Source organism: Taudactylus pleione, unplaced genomic scaffold (assembly GCF_031769625.1).
Source record: "Taudactylus pleione unplaced genomic scaffold, aTauple2 ptg000112l, whole genome shotgun sequence".
Lineage (NCBI taxonomy): Eukaryota > Metazoa > Chordata > Amphibia > Anura > Myobatrachidae > Taudactylus > Taudactylus pleione.
In genome coordinates this window covers 914,329-934,267 of record NW_028284514.1, presented here as the reverse complement: position 1 = coordinate 934,267, position 19,939 = coordinate 914,329, and the positions used below count along the sequence as shown (strand labels likewise).

Here is a 19,939-nt window from a genome sequence, read left to right as displayed (position 1 = left end):
ATCGTACATCGTTAGAAACAATTACTGCACGATTTGCAAACGATGTTCAAACGATGTTCGAACGATTATCGAACGATTATCGAACGATTTTATCATTATCGTTCAATCGTTCAACTTAATCGTCTAGTGGATACCCCCCTTAACACAGGCATACCTTGTGCAAGCTGCATTGTCACATTGTCAGTATTAGAAACATTTTGTGCATTGTTCATACCAGTCTCCACTGACTCATTTACTGTTCACATTTTCCCATTTAAGCTTTATCCTTTCTTCATTCTCAGATATTGCTAATTGTGCTTTTATTAGTTGCATTTGTAGCTGGAATTTTATTATTTTATCCTCCTCTGTCAGTTCATCCACAGCTGCCTGTATTATACAGGGATCAGTGTCACCCTGAGCCAGTGCAGTAACAAGTACCTCATTACCTTCAGCTTCTGATGTGACCGGCACCTCTGACATCTGTTAAATTGCTTTGTCCAGCATCTCACCAGTTACCTGGACATCAGCTGTTGGGTTTCTTTAGATTTCAGGTGCATAAACAGGCTGTGGGGTCCTGCTGTGATCACTAGGTATACTTGTAACACCTGTCTCCATAGGCATCGGCTTTAGCTGGATCTTGGCATGATCTGGTAACCCTTTCACTGCTGCTTGCATCTGCTTTTCCATTCTTTCCAAACACTTATCTTGTACTTTACTTGTAACCATTCCCCGAGTCACAGAGAGGGTTTCAATTACTTCTTTTAACACTGGTTTCTCCCATTTATAGCAAGTATTTCTTTTTTTTTCTTATCATTAATTCTGGCCTGTATACGCTTGACTTCTTTTTCTCCACAGAGAAGCTATCAAATGATTCCTCCTCCTCCTCATCTTCCTCACCAGTATCATCAGAGGATCCATGAACATTTTCCAAAGCATCTAGGGGCTTCATTTTCCCCCACACTTGACTGCTCCCTGGGCAGACAGTAGCTGCTGTCACTCCACCCTGTGTTACATCATACAGCACCCAGGGAGAGTTTGTGGGAATCCGACTGTGGCTCCAGTTTCTTCACTGGGCCCACACCGACAGGGTAGGTAGCTTCCAGCACTGCTCGACCCTTTGTTCCATCACACCGGGGAGCACCCCCAGACATAGGGGGAACAAGCTGTGGTTCCAACTGCACAGAAGCCGGGCTGATGATATTGCCTCCACTGTCACTCATGCTGCTTCCTGATGATCCGGACTGGCCTGCCGCACTAGTTATCCGGACACCATGAGTCTTTGCTTTGGCTGTTGCTTTAGAGCCTGAGTCACGGGAACTCTCCCCCAGGATGATCCATCCCCCGGGGGAAGCCTGCAGACACGGGACACACCTGCAGCAGCTAGAGCTCTCCTCCACACAATGGGTCTCATTCAGACCCGGTCGCAAGCGCCGATGCGCTCGCAACCGGGTCGATGGTCCCCGCAGAGCATGTGCACGAAGGAGCCGGCTTAGTCATGCGCATGCGCGAGACCCGGCTAGCGACGGGCGCTCCCGCTAGGGGTCTCATAGCTGGCAGGTCGAGCTGTCGATGTTGAGTGACAGCTTGCCCCGTTTGCTGGCGTGCCCGGCCAAACGGAGGCGTACCAGTCGGAATGCTTGCCAGTTGGGGGCGGCCCCACTGACATCATTGATGATGTCAGTGGAGAACTGCCTGCTCAAACAGAGCAGGGAGTTCCCTGGGGCTTATGAGTGCCCAGACCAAACCTTAGGGTCTGGTCGTAAGCCCCAATGGTCGCGATGGTGATGACCATCGCGACCATCACCCTGATCGCAAGCTAAGCTGTGGGTGGTAACCCACAGCTTGGCTTGTGACCTGGAGGCAGCACTTCAAAACAAGAAGTGCCCGCCCTCATTCAGAGTGAGCGATCACTTCTTGTGATCGACTCTGAATGAGGGTCAATGTCCTCACAGCTCAGGCAGCACACACTGCAGAGTATCCGCTCCAGGGGAGGTAGAAGTAGGGTAGTTGTGAGGGTGTACCAGTGTTAGTGGTATAGGTAGGAGTAGGGTAGGTGTGAGGGTGTACCAGTGTGAGTAGTGTAGGTGGGAGTAGAGTAGGTGTGATGGTGTACCAGTGTGAGTAGTATAGGTAGGAGTAGGGGAGGTGTGAGGGTGTACCAGTGTGAGTAGGGTAGGTGTGAGGGTGTACCAGTGTGAGTAGTATAGGTAGGAGTAGGGGAGGTGTGAGGATGTACCAGTGTGAGTAGTATAGGTGGGAGTAGGGGAGGTGTGAGGGTGTACCAGTGTGAGTAGTATAGGTGGGAGTAGTAGGTGTGAGGGTGTACCGGTGGGAGTAGAGTAGGTGTGAGGGTGTACCAGTGTGAGTAGTATAGGTGGGAGTAGGGGAGGTGTGATGGTGTACCAGTGTGAGTAGTATAGGTAGGAGTAGGGGAGGTGTGAGGGTGTACCAGTGTGAGTAGTGTAGGTGGGAGTAGAGTAGGTGTGATGGTGTACCAGTGTGAGTAGTATAGGTAGGAGTAGGGGAGGTGTGAGGGTGTACCAGTGTGAGTAGGGTAGGTGTGAGGGTGTACCAGTGTGAGTAGTATAGGTGGGAGTAGGGGAGGTGTGAGGGTGTACCAGTGTGAGTAGTGTAGGTGGGAGTAGAGTAGGTGTGATGGTGTACCAGTGTGAGTAGTATAGGTAGGAGTAGGGGAGGTGTGAGGGTGTACCAGTGTGACTAGTATAGGTAGGAGTAGGGGAGGTGTGAGGGTGTACCAGTGTGAGTAGTATAGGTGGGAGTAGGGTAGGTGTGAGGGTGTACCAGTGTGAGTAGTATAGGTGGTAGTAGTGTAGGTGTGAGGGTGTACCAGTGTGAGTAGTATAGGAGGGAGTAGGGTAGGTGTGAGGGAGTATAAGTGTGAGTAGTATAGGTGGGAGTAGTAGGTGTGAGGGTGTACCAGTGTGAGTAGTATAGGTCATGCTTCGTTTTATTAAAACTTGCAACAAGTATAATAATAATAATAAATACATAAAATATAAATATAATTACATAAAATCAAAAACTTAATAAAAAAAGCAAAAAAAATACATAATATTACTTCATATTATACTTTCCTATACTAATACAAACACTTATCTACCCTACTACCTATATACAATCCACCACCTGCAAGGGAAAACTAAGCAAGGATTTAGAAACCACCTCAAGTAAAAGGAAACTATCTAAATCATACCTCAAACCCTAAACTATATTACCCATCACCAACACCTACAGGCAGATGTATGCAAACCTTTCCATAAATAAAACAAAATACTTCAAAAAAACCATCTACAAGGGAGTGAAAAAAGAGAAAAGAAAACCCAAAGCTGGAATTCAGAGAGACTGTTTGCCACCCACTCAAGGGGGTTTCAACTGGCCCCACCGACGAGACCAGCCGACAGCATCCAACCCCTCCCTATCCAGATCCATCATCCTTCTCACCTCTTGAAGAATCAAACCCACCACATTCCTATAGGGGAGGACCTTTTTCCTTATGGACACCTGACACCGTGCGCTCCATGTGTGAAATCTAACTGCTAAACTAACTAAATAAATCGTGACTAAATTAAATCCACCATATCTTCTGACTACCCCATAAACCCACTCAGGGTAACTAAGCCCCGAAAGGCACGGAATACCAATGGCTTTTGACACCTCCTCATAAACCTTTACATTAAAGGGACACTCAAGCAGAAAGTGGTCCATCGTCTCCACCACCCCTGGACACTCCTCCCGTGGGCAACCACGATCATTGACACTCTTCCACCTGAGATTCTCCCCAACAAAAAGTCTTCCGTGAAAAGAGAGCCAAGCAATGTCTCTAAACTTCTGCGGTATCCTCTGTGAATTTAACAGAGCTAACCCGGCCGAAGCGACATCACTCGGACAGTCCCTCAGGGACAGCTGGTCATGGAAGTGAGTCTGCAAAATTCTTCTCTCCAACTCCCTTCTAGAGAAGTTTTTGACTTCACTCACCACCATGCCAAAACGCCTCATCACCTTCAAACTCTGGATGACGTAGATCGGGAGGTAACCACACCGAATCCGAAAGCTTTTCACCTGGCCACCCTCTAGCCACAACCTGAGGAAGGGGAACATACAGAATCTAAATCCCTCTACCCACCGAGGGGGAGCATCTAAAATCAAACTCCCAAGATTAAATTTTAAAAAGGCTGTTACAAAAAAGACAACGGGGTTTACCATATTTAAACCCCCGTCTTTCCTCGGTCTGTAGGTGATGTTTCTCCTGACAATATTGACCCCGTTTCCCCACAAAAGAAGGAAAAACAAGGAATTCAATCTGGACCACATAGATTGAGGCAAAAAACACACATAACTGACATATAAAAAAATCGGAATCAAGTAAGTCTTACACAAGTCAACCCTTTCCCTCAGAGATAACTTCCATCTCTTCCAGCTCTCTACCTTCTTAGTAGCATCTTCCAGCTTCTTATCCCAATTTAGGGAGGCATAGTCACCATGGTCAAATGTTATGCCTAGAATTCTAATCTGCTGACTGGCCCGAGGGAAGCTGTCCGGAAGGCAAAATTCATCACCCTCCTCCCCCATCCAGAAAACTTCACACTTTTCATGGTTTACCCTGGAGCACGAGGCTTCAGAGTATTCACAGATAAGATGTTCCACATCACGGGCCTCTATCCATGAGGAGAGAACCACCGTGACATCATCTGCGTAGGCCACCACCTTTAGCGGAAACTCTGGGCTCAGCTGCACCCCACCCACAGTTCCGCTCTCTACCCTTCTGACGAAGGGGTCAATCGCAAAAACATATAGGAGGGGGCTCAGGGGGCATCCCTGACGAACACCAGAGCCTACTCCAAAAGTGGGACCCACCCAACCATTTACAAGTGGGAAGCTCTCGGCCTGACGATAAATAGCCTGCAGCCAATTCACCACCCGCTCTGGAAGACCATACCTTTTCAGTAGGGCCCAAAGGTACTCATGGTTTACCCGATCAAAAGCCTTAGATTGATCCAATGCCAGTAAATACTTTCCACACTTCTCAGCCCTGCACCGCTCAATGACCTCCCGGACACCTAGGACAGCACTAAAGGTGCTACGGCCCTTCACCGTACAGTGCTGAGAGGGGGAAAGCAACAGCTCAGAAAATTCTGATAGCCTATTGAACAGTACCTTTGCCAAAATCTTCCTGTCTGTATTAAGAAGGGCTATGGGGCGCCAGTTCTCAATACGGGATGGATCCTTTCCTTTAGACAGTAGTATAAGGGCAGATAACCTCATGGAAGGAGGGAGGACTCCCTCATCCAGGCTCTCATTAAATACTTCCACAAGGCGAGGAATTAAGAGGTCTGAAAAGATCTTATAGAATTCAGATGTTAAACCATCCGGTCCTGGAGATTTTTTGGAGTTTAACCCCTCTATCGCTATCTTAACTTCCTCTGCCGTTATATCACTCTCCAAAGATTCAGAAGAAACAACCTGAGAACCCAAACCTGGTGTCCTCCTCAGAAATTCCTCCATCCTCTCCCTGATGAGTGAATGCTCAGATAAAAGATCTGAATAATAGGACTCAATCACTTCCAGAATGCCCTTCTTATCAATATGAAGAACACCCTGTCCATCCTTCAGTCCCCTGATCTCTTTGGCATCAACTGACCTCCTACAGCTCTGGTAGGGATCTGGCGAGTGGTATGTTCCATAATCCCTCTCCAGAACTAAGGATGCCAGTCAGTTGTACTGAAACTCCTTCATCCGAGCCTTCACCCGGGAGATTTCCCACTATCTCCCTCCTCAGAGATCAAGAGATCCAATTTCTTTCTCAGGCTATGGTAGATGTTACGTCTTAACAAGTTTTTTTTGGCAATAGACCCACGGAAAAACTTCCGGATTCTCTTTTTAATCACCTCCCACCACTCAGATCTACTCCAACCCGCCTCCAAAAGTGTCTCCTGAGATTGAAAGAAGACCCTAAAGGATTGTCTAACGCTCTCTTCTTCCAGAAGCTCTGAGTTCAATCGCCACAGGCCCCGCCCTTTCTGAGGGGTTTCTGAGGCATTCAAAGTCACTGAGAGAAAAGCGTGATCGGAAAACTCCACTAACCTCACCCCTAAAGATGAGGTCTTTGAAGATTCCTTAACAAAAAACCTATCTATTCTAGATCTATGACTACCACTAAAAAAGTGAAACCTGTGAGGTCTGAGAAATGCCGAATATGCACATCTACCAGACCCGCCTGTCTAATCATGCTAACTAAAAAATTGGAGTCATAGCCCAGAGTTTTCTTTGAGCCTCCCCTATCTTTTGGCCTAATTATGGTATTAAAATCACCACCAAAGATAACTTGCTGGGCCGTTAAAAGAAAAGGTTTTATCTCCATGAAGAGACATTTCCTATCCCACTGTGACTGAGGACCATAAATATTGATTAACCTAAGGTCCTGTCCCTTCATGTTGATATCCAAAATCATACATCTACCTGCTTGCAACTCTATAACCTTGTACACAGTTACCATGTCAGTAAAAAGCACTGCCACCCCACCGTACGGCTCGGCCGCAAGAGACCAGTAAGAAGGACCCCTCCTCCACTCACGCTTCGCTTTGTGGAGGAGATCCAACTTACTAATCCTAGTCTCCTGCAAAAACAAAAAATCAACCTCAACCGTGTTGAAAAAATCAAAGGCCATTACACGAGCACGTTCAGAAACTACGGAAGCCACATTAATCGTGGCACATCGTATGGGTTGGGGATCCATGATGTATAGATTATTAAATGCAAGACCTTGCTTACTTTTACCTTGCACAATTCCCAGCACCAAATCCACCACAAAACTACAAGCTAACCCTACTCGGGCCAGCCTTCTCTTCCATAGCGACAACTGTCACTACCCGTTCCTCCCTTACTCCCTGACAATCTACAGGGACCTTCTCCCCCGTACGAGAAGGCCCAGGAACAGGAGGTTTGGGTACAAACTTGATAACCTGATGCTCAGTACCAGGTACCTGTACCTGACTCGGCCCTACACAGGAGCCTTGGGACACACCTTGAGCCACCCTATCCTCCTCCATACCCTGGGTCTCCTCTATCACCGTCACTTCCTCTACCACACTCCCTAAACTGCACATATTTTCCTCTTCCAGCTGAGTTCCAGCAGGGTCACACTCTAATCCCTCCCCATCACCTTCCTCCTGATCTGATCTCTTTCTCCTCCTTTTATTCCTTTCCTCCCCCCCTTCAATTTTATTAACTTTCTTTGTCACTTTCCTTGCTTGCTTCTTATCCTTCCCTGTTACCAAAATCAATTCACCCCCACTCCTCATTACTTCCTCCTCATCAGAGGAAAATACATCAAATTTGTTGCTTAGCACAACTTGCACATCTTCACCTTTCCTCTTTTTCTTATTTCCTCTCCTTACCTCCTGAAAAGGTGCCTCCTCTACCTGTTTCCCTTGCACCTGCTTTACATGTTCATCTACACCTAGTGGTTCTTTTTGTCTCACCACCTCCTCTTCCCTTCTTGGTTCTGGCCTAACCTCCTGCCCACATTATGGCTGGCCCGAGGACATCTGCTATACGGGTGGCCTTCTTCACCGCATAAATTACATTTGACCACCCCACATTCTCTGGATACATGGCCGATCTTATTACACAATGAACATTTTATCACGTTACATTCGCTGCTCAGATGCCTAAAATCCCCGCACTTAAAGCAGGTTCTTGGTTGACCCTGGTAGAAGCATTGTACTCGATCCCTGCCAATGTATGCAGTGGATGGTACATGGATGAATCCTCTGTCAGAATGACGCAGCTTTACCAGGGCCTCCCAAGCTCCCCCCCATACCCCCATTGTATATCCAGATTTGCTTAGGTCAGACTGTATATCACAATATCTGGACAACCAGTACGCAATATCTTGGACAGGAATGGACTCATTCCTCACTAGAATATGCACCTTCACTTTATCATGCTTTGTAACCAAATTTACTCTGTACATATCATATGGTTTTGACATTTTACATGCCTGCCACTTTGTCCAGAACACTTGTAGTCCCTGGTAGGATAAAAAACTCAAATCAAATTCTGCAGATGTGACCGGGTGTATGCAAGCATATAAATCTGAGGGTTTAAACCCCAGACCAAAAATCATTTTTAAGAAAGTCTCCTTTGTAGGAACTTCCCCCTCTCCTGCCCACCGGAACTGGATTAAATTTCTCCTTTTTCCAACCTGGCCTGCTGCACCCGGCATTTGTGGACCAGCATTATTCACATTCATATTGAAAGCATTAGATCTTGTCACCATTTTAGCATACGATATACTTCCAGGAACAGTCTGTTTGTCCGATACGTTTGTTACCACACTCCCCCCACCCTCTCTCCTTCTTACATCATCACAAATTATTTTAGCTGCCTCTGCAGCCCTGGCTGGTACAAGCATCTTATCTCCATAAACAGTTTCTATTACTTTAATCTGCTCCTCCGGCAGCCCAGTCTTTTCTAATGCAGGCATTCCTTGTGCAAATTGTCTTTCCTTTATGCGCCCTCCTAAACCAGTACCATGCGGCAACCTCCTTGTACCTATAACCTTCTCGCCCTGCACGTCTCCGGGTACAATCCCCAGAGCCTCCCCAGCAACAGGTAATTCACCTGCCACTGCAGATTCACCCGGAGATCCCCCCTCAGTGCCACTTTTCTGTAAAGCTTCCTCAAGCCTTAATTCCGCCATAACAACCTCCATTTGAGCCGGGAACACCGCGCCCTCTGTGTTCCTGGCTCCGCCATCTGCCATCACTACAGGTGGAAATAGTTCATGCCGGGCACTGTCAGGCTCAGCCATCACCGGCCACTTCTTACCTGCCTTACCCCCAGCACCCGGCACACTGTTACTCACCTGCAGGACAGCCGGCTCACCGAAAGCGCCCTTTTCCGCAACATCCTCCACCTCAGGCTCGCAAGACATCTCCACTGTGTCCCCTGCCACGGACTTCTCCTGGGAATCAGCAATCACAGCACCAGACACCTCTGACATAACTTTATCCTCCATATTTACTGCATCTTCAGCTGTATTAGACTCCGTTACTGCTGCTGCCTCCGGCTGCATACACTCTGCCTGGACATCAGCTGGTAGGTTTTCAGTTGCACAGACAGGCTGTGGGGTGCTGCTGCTGCAATCACCAGGTACACTGATAACACCTGTCTCCATGGGTGTCGGCCCTGATTGGACCTTTGCATGAACTGGTAACCCTTTCACTGCTGCTTGCATCTGCTTTTCCTTTTTTTTCCAAGCGCTTTTCTTGCAGTTTACTTTTAACCCTTCCCAGAGTCACAGAAAGGGTTTCAATCACTTCTTTTAACACTGGTTTTTCCCATTTATAGCAGGTATTTCTTTTTTTCTTCTTATCATTAATTCTGGTCTGTATACGCTTTGCCTCTCTTTGTAATTCCTCAATAGAGAAGCTATCAAATGATTCCTCCTCCTCCTCATCTTCCTCTTCATCCCCAGTATCACCAGGGGATCCAGGAACATTCTCCAAGGCATCAAGGGGCTTCACCCCCCCACATACTTCACTACCCCCTGGGCAGACAGTAGCTGCTGTCACTCCACCCTGTGTTACATCACACAGGGGAGCACCCAGGGAGAGTTTGTGGGAATCCGACTGTGGCTCCAGTTTCTTCACTGGGCCCACACCGACAGGGTAGGTAGCTTCCAGCACTGCTCGACCCTTTGTTCCATCACACCGGGGAGCACCCTCAGACATAGGGGGAACAAGCTGTGGTTCCAACTGCACAGAAGCCGGGCTGATGATATTGCCTCCACTGTCACTCATGCTGCTTCCTGATGATCCGGACTGGCCTGCCGCACTAGTTATCCGGACACCAGGAGTCTTTGCTTTGGCTTTTGCTTTAGAGCCCGAGCCACGGGCTGAACGTCGGGAGCACTCTCCCCCAGGAGGATCCATCCCCCTGGGGAAGCCAGCAGGGAGTCTCCCTGCAGACACGGGACACACCTGCAGCAGCTAGAGCTCTCCTCCACACAACCTCCTCACAGCACAGACAGCACACACTGCAGAGTCTCCACCCCCAGGATAGGTGGGAGTAGGGGAGGTGTGAGGGTGTACCAGTGTGAGTAGTATAGGTAGGAGTAGGGGAGGTGTGAGGGTGTACCAGTGTTAGTAGTATAGGTAGGAGTAGGGGAGGTGTGAGGGTGTACCTGTGTGAGTAGTATAGGTAGGAGTAGGGGAGGTGTGAGGGTGTACCAGTGTGAGTAGTATAGGTAGGAGTAGGGGAGGTGTGAGGGTGTACCAGTGTGATTAGTATAGGTAGGAGTAGGGGAGGTGTGAGGGTGTACCAGTGTGATTAGCATAGGTGGGAGTAGGGTAGGTGTGAGGGTGTACCAGTGTGAGTAGTATAGGTGGGAGTAGGGTAGGTGTGAGGGTGTACCAGTGTGATTAGTATAGGTAGGAGTAGGGGAGGTGTGAGGGTGTACCAGTGTGAGTAGGATAGATAAGAGTAGGGTAGGTGTGAGGGTGTACCAGTGTGAGTAGTATAGGTAGGAGTAGGGGAGGTGTGAGGGTGTACCAGTGTTAGTAGTATAGGTAGGAGTAGGGGAGGTGTGAGGGTGTACCTGTGTGAGTAGTATAGGTAGGAGTAGGGGAGGTGTGAGGGTGTACCAGTGTGATTAGTATAGGTAGGAGTAGGGGAGGTGTGAGGGTGTACCAGTGTGATTAGCATAGGTGGGAGTAGGGTAGGTGTGAGGGTGTACCAGTGTGATTAGTATAGGTGGGAGTAGGGTAGGTGTGAGGGTGTACCAGTGTGATTAGTATAGGTGGGAGTAGGGGAGGTGTGAGGGTGTACCTGTGTGAGTAGTATAGGTAGGAGTAGGGGAGGTGTGAGGGTGTACCAGTGTGATTAGTATAGGTAGGAGTAGGGGAGGTGTGAGGGTGTACCAGTGTGATTAGTATAGGTGGGAGTAGGGTAGGTGTGAGGGTGTACCAGTGTGATTAGTATAGGTAGGAGTAGGGGAGGTGTGAGGGTGTACCTGTGTGAGTAGTATAGGTAGGAGTAGGGGAGGTGTGAGGGTGTACCAGTGTGATTAGTATAGGTGGGAGTAGGGTAGGTGTGAGGGTGTACCAGTGTGATTAGTATAGGTAGGAGTAGGGGAGGTGTGAGGGTGTACCAGTGTGATTAGTATAGGTGGGAGTAGGGTAGGTGTGAGGGTGTACCAGTGTGATTAGTATAGGTAGGAGTAGGGGAGGTGTGAGGGTGTACCTGTGTGAGTAGTATAGGTAGGAGTAGGGGAGGTGTGAGGGTGTACCAGTGTGATTAGTATAGGTGGGAGTAGGGTAGGTGTGAGGGTGTACCAGTGTGAGTAGTATAGGTAGGAGTAGGGTAGGTGTGAGGGTGTACCAGTGTGAGTAGTATAGGTGGGAGTAGGGGAGGTGTGAGGGTGTACCAGTGTGAGTAGTATAGGAGGGAGTAGGGTAGGTGTGAGGGTGTACCAGTGTGAGTAGTATAGGAGGGAGAAGGGTAGGTGTGAGGGTATACCAGTGTGAGTAGTATAGGTAGGAGTAGGGGAGGTGTGAGGGTGTACCAGTGTGATTAGTATAGGTGGGAGTAGGGGAGGTGTGAGGGTGTACCAGTGTGACTAGTATAGGTAGGAGTAGGGGAGGTGTGAGGGTGTACCAGTGTGATTAGTATAGGTGGGAGTAGGGTAGGTGTGAGGGTGTACCAGTGTGAGTAGTATAGGTAGGAGTAGGGGAGGTGTGAGGGTGTACCAGTGTGAGTAGGATAGATAGGAGTAGGGTAGGTGTGAGGGTGTACCAGTGTGAGTAGTATAGGTGGGAGTAGGGGAGGTGTGAGGGTGTACCAGTGAGAGTAGTATAGGAGGGAGTAGGGTAGGTGTGAGGGTGTACCAGTGTGAGTAGTATAGGAGGGAGAAGGGTAGGTGTGAGGGTATACCAGTGTGAGTAGTATAGGTAGGAGTAGGGGAGGTGTGAGGATGTACCAGTGTGAGTAGTATAGGTGGGAGTAGGGTAGGTGTGAGGGTGTACCAGTATGACTAGTATAGGTAGGGGTAGGGGAGGTGTGAGGGTGTACCAGTGTGAGTAGTATAGGAGGGAGTAGGGTAGGTGTGAGGGTGTACCAGTGTGAGTAGTATAGGTAGGAGTAGGGTAGGTGTGAGGGTGTACCAGTGAGAGTAGTATAGGTAGGAGTAGGATAGGTGTGAGGGTGTACCAGTGTGACTAGTATAGGTAGGAGTAGGGGAGGTGTGAGGGTGTACCAGTGTGAGTAGTATAGGAGGGATTAGGGGAGGTGTGAGGGTGTACCAGTGAGAGTAGTATAGGTAGGAGTAGGATAGGTGTGAGGGTGTACCAGTGTGACTAGTATAGGTAGGAGTAGGGGAGGTGTGAGGGTGTACCAGTGAGAGTAGTATAGGTAGGAGTAGGATAGGTGTGAGGGTGTACCAGTGTGACTAGTATAGGTAGGAGTAGGGTAGGTGTGAGGGTGTACCAGTGTGAGTAGTATAGGTGGGAGTAGGAGAGGTGTGAGGGTGTACCAGTGAGAGTAGTATAGGTAGGAGTAGGATAGGTGTGAGGGTGTACCAGTGTGACTAGTATAGGTAGGAGTAGGGTAGGTGTGAGGGTGTACCAGTGTGAGTAGTATAGGTGGGAGTAGGGTAGGTGTGAGGATGTACCAGTGTGAGTAGTATAGGTGGGAGTAGGGGAGGTGTGAGGGTGTACCAGTGTTAGTAGTATGGGTAGGAGTAGGGGAGGTGTGAGGGTGTACCAGTGTGAGTAGTATAGGTAGGAGTAGGGGAGGTGTGACTGTGTACCAGTGTGAGTAGCAGAGGTAGGAGTAGGGTAGGTGTGAGGGTGTACCAGTGTTAGTAGTATGGGTAGGAGTAGGGGAGGTGTGAGGGTGTACCAGTGTTAGTAGTATAGGTAGGAGTAGGGGAGGTGTGAGGGTGTACCTGTGTGATTAGTATAGGTAGGAGTAGGGGAGGTGTGAGGGTGTACCAGTGTGAGTAGTATAGGTAGGAGTAGGGGAGGTGTGAGGGTGTACCAGTGTTAGTAGTATGGGTAGGAGTAGGGGAGGTGTGAGGGTGTACCAGTGTGAGTAGTATAGGTAGGAGTAGGGGAGGTGTGAGGGTGTACCAGTGTGAGTAGCAGAGGTAGGAGTAGGGTAGGTTTGAGGGTGTACCAGTGTTAGTAGTATGGGTAGGAGTAGGGGAGGTGTGAGGGTGTACCAGTGTGAGTAGTATAGGTAGGAGTAGGGGAGGTGTGAGGGTGTACCAGTGTGAGTAGTATAGGTAGGAGTAGGGGAGGTGTGAGGATGTACCAGTGTGAGTAGTATAGGTGGGAGTAGGGGAGGTGTATCGCTCCATATGTTTGTATTTAGGTCAGGAGTGTCCATTCTTGCCTTTCTGTTACTTGAGTACATTTAGATGTGTCTCCTGTATTGTTTAGTATATTGTAGTTGCTGCCTTGTTCTTGCTGTGAGTGTGATGTCATCTTTCATTTGTGTGAGTGTGATGTCATCTTTCCTTGGTTACTATTGGAATGTGTGAGTGATGTCAGAGTGATGGATGGACCCATGATATGTATGTATTCTCTTTCCCAGGCATGTGGCCCGACCCTGCAGAGGACATGTGGGCAGAACATCTATGTAAATGGGCGCTGCTACCGGCTAGACCGAAACCTAAGAAGACAAGATACCGTACCGGCTTCTCTACCAGGTACCGACTGCTCTAATGATCTATTATATATATATATGGTGTCTTTCCTTTGTCCTGCTTACCCATAACATCCCCATCCGTACCTCCATGATCACTACACCCATCTACGTACATATGTAAAGGATAGCTACACCTTACAGTATGTCATAGTATCTGTATTCCATTATACCCACAGAGAGGGCTGACTTTCATCTAGGTACATATAAGAGTTATGATGATTGAGCAACCTATGGTCTAGATCAAAAACATAGAATGCCCCTGCGTATTTCTTGTTGTTTTATATATCTACTATTTTATATTATGCTTTTAGATTATGTATATGTTAGGGGTGAGCGGGTTCGGATTTCTGAAATCCGAACCCCCCCGAGCCCCCCCGATCCGAGTCCGATCCGAGTCAGGCTCGACTTTTCCCGCCTGACTCGGATCTGACATCGAGGCAAAATGTCATCATCCCGCCTTCCGAGTCTCGCGGGTTTTGGATCCTATATAAGGTACCCGCGTCGGCGCCATTTTCTCACTCGGCTGTGGACAGTGAAGAGGGAGGGTGGGAGTTAGTGCTGTGTAGTGTAGTGTAGTGTAGTGCTGCTGTTGTCCACTACTTCAAAGTCCATAGGGGCTGGCTGTGTTGTGCTGTGCTGCTGTTGTTAATAGGGGCTGTGTCCACTACTTCAAAGTCCATAGGGGCTGGCTGGACTGTGTTGTGCAGTCAGTTCCAAAGTCCTGTGCAGTGTCCCAGTCCTAAAGGGGTGCTGTAGTGTTGTCCAGGGGGTGCTCTGTCCATCAGGGGTGCTCCCCCCAAGTGCTAAAAAAATAATATATTTTCTGTGTTTGTGAATTGTGTGCGCAGTAGCCGCACGTGCATCAACAAAGTAGTGCCAAGCGTGCGCCTGTGTCATAAGTAAAGGGCCGGCTGGCTTGACCGTTAAGGGTGCTGTAACCCCCGAAAGTACACTCCAGTCCAAACCAAAAAAAAAATTATTTTCTGTGTTTGTGAATTGTGTGCGCAGTAGCCGCACGTGCATCAACAAAGTAGTGCCAAGCGTGCGCCTGTGTCATAAGTAAAGGGCCGGCTGGCTTGACCGTTAAGGGTGCTGTAACCCCCGAAAGTACACTCCAGTCCAAACCTAAAAAAAAATTATTTTCTGTGTTTGTGAATTGTGTGCGCAGTAGCCGCACGTGCATCAACAAAGTAGTGCCAAGCGTGCGCCTGTGTCATAAGTAAAGGGCCGGCTGGCTTGACCGTTAAAGGGTGCTGTAACCCCCGAAAGTACACTCCAGTCCAAACCAAAAAAAAATTATTTTCTGTGTTTGTGAATTGTGTGCGCAGTAGCCGCACGTGCATCAACAAAGTAGTGCCAAGCGTGCGCCTGTGTCATAAGTAAAGGGCCGGCTGGCTTGACCGTTAAGGGTGCTGTAACCCCCGAAAGTACACTCCAGTCCAAACCTAAAAAAAAATTATTTTCTGTGTTTGTGAATTGTGTGCGCAGTAGCCGCACGTGCATCAACAAAGTAGTGCCAAGAGTGCCCCTGTGTCATAAGTAAAGGGCCGGCTGGCTTGACCGTTAAAGGGTGCTGTAACCCCCGAAAGTACACTCCAGTCCAAACCAAAAAAAAATTATTTTCTGTGTTTGTGAATTGTGTGCGCAGTAGCCGCACGTGCATCAACAAAGTAGTGCCAAGCGTGCGCCTGTGTCATAAGTAAAGGGCCGGCTGGCTTGACCGTTAAAGGGTGCTGTAACCCCTGAAAGTACACTCCAGTCCAAACCAAAAAAAAATTATTTTCTGTGTTTGTGAATTGTGTGCGCAGTAGCCGCACGTGCATCAACAAAGTAGTGTCAAGCGTTCGCCTGTGTCATAAGTAAAGGGCCGGCTGGCTTGACCGTTAAGGGTGCTGTAACCCCCGAAAGTACACTCCAGTCCAAACCAAAAAAAAAATTATTTTCTGTGTTTGTGAATTGTGTGCGCAGTAGCCGCACGTGCATCAACAAAGTAGTGCCAAGCGTGCGCCTGTGTCATAAGTAAAGGGCCGGCTGGCTTGACCGTTAAGGGTGCTGTAACCCCCGAAAGTACACTCCAGTCCAAACCAAAAAAAAAATTATTTTCTGTGTTTGTGAATTGTGTGCGCAGTAGCCGCACGTGCATCAACAAAGTAGTGCCAAGCGTGCGCCTGTGTCATAAGTAAAGGGCCGGCTGGCTTGACCGTTAAGGGTGCTCTAACCCCCGAAAGTACACTCCAGTCCAAACCTAAAAAAAAATTATTTTCTGTGTTTGTGAATTGTGTGCGCAGTAGCCGCACGTGCATCAACAAAGTAGTGCCAAGCGTGCGCCTGTGTCATAAGTAAAGGGCCGGCTGGCTTGACCGTTAAAGGGTGCTGTAACCCCCGAAAGTACACTCCAGTCCAAACCAAAAAAAAATTATTTTCTGTGTTTGTGAATTGTGTGCGCAGTAGCCGCACGTGCATCAACAAAGTAGTGCCAAGCGTGCGCCTGTGTCATAAGTAAAGGGCCGGCTGGCTTGACCGTTAAAGGGTGCTGTAACCCCCAAAGTACACTCCAGTCCAAACCAAAAAAAAATTATTTTCTGTGTTTGTGAATTGTGTGCGCAGTAGCCGCACGTGCATCAACAAAGTAGTGCCAAGAGTGCGCCTGTGTCATAAGTAAAGGGCCGGCTGGCTTGACCGTTAAAGGGTGCTGTAACCCACAAAGTACACTCCAGTCCGAACCAAAAAAAAATTTATTTTCTGTGTTTAGCCGCACGTATATATCAAATCGATATAACATAAATGGAGGACCAAACTTTCTCCGATAAAAATAAAATAGAGAAAGATCAAGAACCACTTCCTCCTAGTGCTGAAGCTGCTGCCACTAGTCATGACATAGACGATAACATGCCATCAACGTCGTCTGCCAAGGCCGATGCCCAATGTCATAGTAGAGGGCACATACAATCCCAAATGGCAAAGTTCAGGAAAATGACCTTGAAAAAGACATTTAAATCAGCTGAAGAGAAACGTAAACTTGCCAATATGCCATTTACGACACGGAGTGGCAAGGAACGGCTAAGGTCGATCCCTAGTATGTTCATGACTAGTGGTTCAGCTTCACATGACGATGGAAGCACTCCTCCCACTAAAAAAATCAAAAGAGTTAAGCTGGCAAAAGCACAGCGAAGAACTGTGCTTTCTAAGAAGATATCACAAATCCCCAAGGAGAGTCCAAGTGTGGTGGTGGTTGCGATGCCTGACCTTCCCAGCACTGGACGGGAAGAGGTGGCTCTTTCCACCATTTGCACGCCCCCTGCAAGTGCTGAAAGGAGCACCCACAGTCCACTTGCTGATATGCAAATTGAAGATGTCACTGTTGAAGTACAACAGGATGAGGATACTGGTGTAGCTGGCGCTGAGGAGGAAGTTGGCGAGGAGGATTCTGATGGTGATGTGGTTTGTTTAAATCAGGCTCCGGGGGAGACAGTTGTTGTCCGTGGGATGAAAAAGCCCATCACGGTCATGCCTGGGCAGAAGACCAAACATTCCACCTCTTTGGTCTGGCAATATTTCTATCCAAATCCGGACAACAACTGTCTTGCCATATGTACCATATGTAAAGGTGAAATAAGTAGGGGTAGGGACGTCAACCACCTAGGAACATCCTCCCTTATACGGCACCTGCAGCGCGTTCATAAAAAGTTACTGTCAAGTTCAGAAACTTTGGCTCAGACCGTAAGCAGTCCAGGGACACCTAAATCCCGTTGTCCTGTTGTATCCAAGCGCCTGCAAACCACACCGTCAACTCCCTCCTCGTCAATTTCCTCCTTAGTCAGGATCGGAAGTAGTCCTGCAGGCCATATCACTGGCATGACTGACTCTCCTATCCGGGATTCCTCCGGAGGATCCTGCATTGCTACGCCTACTGCTGCCGCTGCTGCTGTTGCTGCTGCTGCTGGGAGTCGTTCATCATCCCAGAGAGGAAGTAGGAACACCACTACTTTTACTAAACAATTGACCCTCCAACAGTCCTTAGCGAGGAGGATGAAGTACGACAGCAGTCATCCTGAAGCAAAACGTATAACTGAGGCCTTGACTGCTATGTTGGTGTTAGACGTGCGTCCGGTATCCGCCATTAGTGCAGTGGGATTTAGACAATTGATGGAGGTAGTGTGTCCCCGGTTCCAAATCCCGTCTAGATTCCACTTCACTAGGCAGGCGATACCGAGACTGTACAGAAACGTCAGAAAAAGTGTCCTCAGTGTCCTGAAAAATGCCGTTGTACACAATGTCCACTTAACCACGGACATGTGGACAAGTGGAACAGGGCAGACTAAGGACTATATGACTGTGACAGCCCACTGGGTAGATGTATCACCTTACGCAGCAACAGCAGCAGCGTCACCAGTAGCAGCATCTCAGAAACGCCAGCTCGTTACAAGGCAGGCTACGCTGTGTATCACCGGTTTCAGTAAGAGGCACACCGCCGACAACCTCTTAGAGAAACTGAGGGAAATCATCGCCCAGTGGCTTACCCCACTTAGACTCTCCTGGGGATTTGTGATATCTGACAACGCCACCAATATTGTGCGGGCATTACATCTGGGCAAATTCCAGCACGTCCCATGTTTTGCTCACACAATAAACTTGGTGGTGCAGAATTTTCTGAAAAGCGACAGGGGCGTGCAGGAGACGCTTTGGGTGGCCCGAAAAATTTCTGGCCACTTTCGCCATTCAGCGACTGCGTGCCGAAGACTGGAGCGCCAGCAAACACTCTTGAACCTGCCCCGCCATCACCTGAAGCAAGAGGTTGTGACGCGGTGGAACTCAACCCTCTATATGCTTCAGAGGATGGAGGAGCAGCAAAAGGCCATACAAGCCTATACATCCACCTATGACATAGGCAAAGGAGGGGGTATGCACCTGACTCAAGCGCAGTGGAGAATGATTTCCGTGTTGTGCAAGGTTCTTCAGCCCTTCGAACTTGCCACACGTGAAGTCAGTTCAGACACTGCCAGCTTGAGTCAGGTCATTCCCCTCATCAGGCTTTTGCAGAAGCAGCTGGAGAAAGTGAAGGAGGAGCTAAGACGGAGCGATTCCGCTCGGCATGTGGGACTTGTGGATGAAGCCCTTCATTCGCTTTGCCAGGATTCCAGGGTGGTCAATCTGTTGAAATCAGACCACTACATTTTGGCCACCGTGCTCGATCCTAGGTTTAAAGCCTATGTGGTGTCTCTCTTTCCGGCCGACACAAGCCTGCAGAGGTGCAAAGACCTGCTGGTGAACACACTGTCAGCTGAAGCGGAACGTGACACGTCAACGGCTCCTTCTTCATTTTCTCCCGCAACTGGGGCTGCCAGGAAAAAACTTAGGTATCCTAAGCAACCCGCTGGCGGTGATGCAGGGCAGGCAGGACCAAGTTTGGACATCTGGTCCGGACTGAAGGACCTGGCAACAATTTCTGACATGTCTACTGTCACTGCATATGATACTGTCACCATTGACAGAATGGTGGAGGATTACATCGGTGACAGCATCCAAGTAGGCATGTCAGACAGTCCATACCTGTACTGGCAGGAAAAAGAGGCAATTTGGAGGCCCCTGTACAAACTGGCTCTATTTTACCTGAGTTGCCCCCCCTCCAGTGTGTACTCCGAAAGAGTGTTTAGTGCAGCCGGGAACCTTGTCAGCGAAAGGCGTAGGAGGTTGCTTCCACAGAATGTGGAGAAGATGATGTTCATCAAAATGAATTATCAGCTCTTCCAGGGAGACCAGCCTCCAGAAGGTACAGAGGGACCTGTGGTGGTGGATTCAAGTGGGGACGAGTTAATACTTTGTGAGGATGAGGATGTACACACTGAAGAGGGTGAGGAATCGGTGGATGAGGAGGATGAGGATGACATCTTGCCTCCGTAGAGCCAGTTTGTGCAGGGACACATTAATTGCCAGCTTGTTTTGTGGGGGCCCAAACGAACCAATCATTTCAGCCACAGTTGTGTGGCAGACCCTGGCGCTGAAATGATTGATTTGTTAAAGTGTGCATGTCCTGTTTATACAACATAAGGGTGGGTGGGAGGGCCCAAGGACAATTCCATCTTGCACCTCTTTTTTTCTTTGCATTATGTACAGTTTGGGGCCTAGTTTTTCTAACTGCCATCCTGCCTGCCACTGCAGTGTCACTCCTAGATGGGTCACGTGTTTGTGCCGCCCACTCGTGTCGCTTAGCATAGTCATCCAGCTACCT

The 19,939-nt window shown here is 48.6% G+C and overlaps 1 protein-coding gene across 2 annotated transcripts in view; it reads left to right on the top strand.

Moving 5' to 3' along the window:
* The window catches only part of LOC148525139 (integrin alpha-M-like), a 225,266-nt gene that overhangs the window by 93,928 nt on the left and 111,399 nt on the right, over positions 1–19,939 (top strand). For both annotated transcript variants that reach the window (XM_088471181.1, XM_088471182.1), the window contains exon 5: positions 13,597–13,711. In XM_088471181.1, the coding sequence (XP_088327307.1) occupies positions 13,597–13,711 (115 nt within the window). The remainder of the gene's footprint in view (positions 1–13,596; positions 13,712–19,939) is intronic.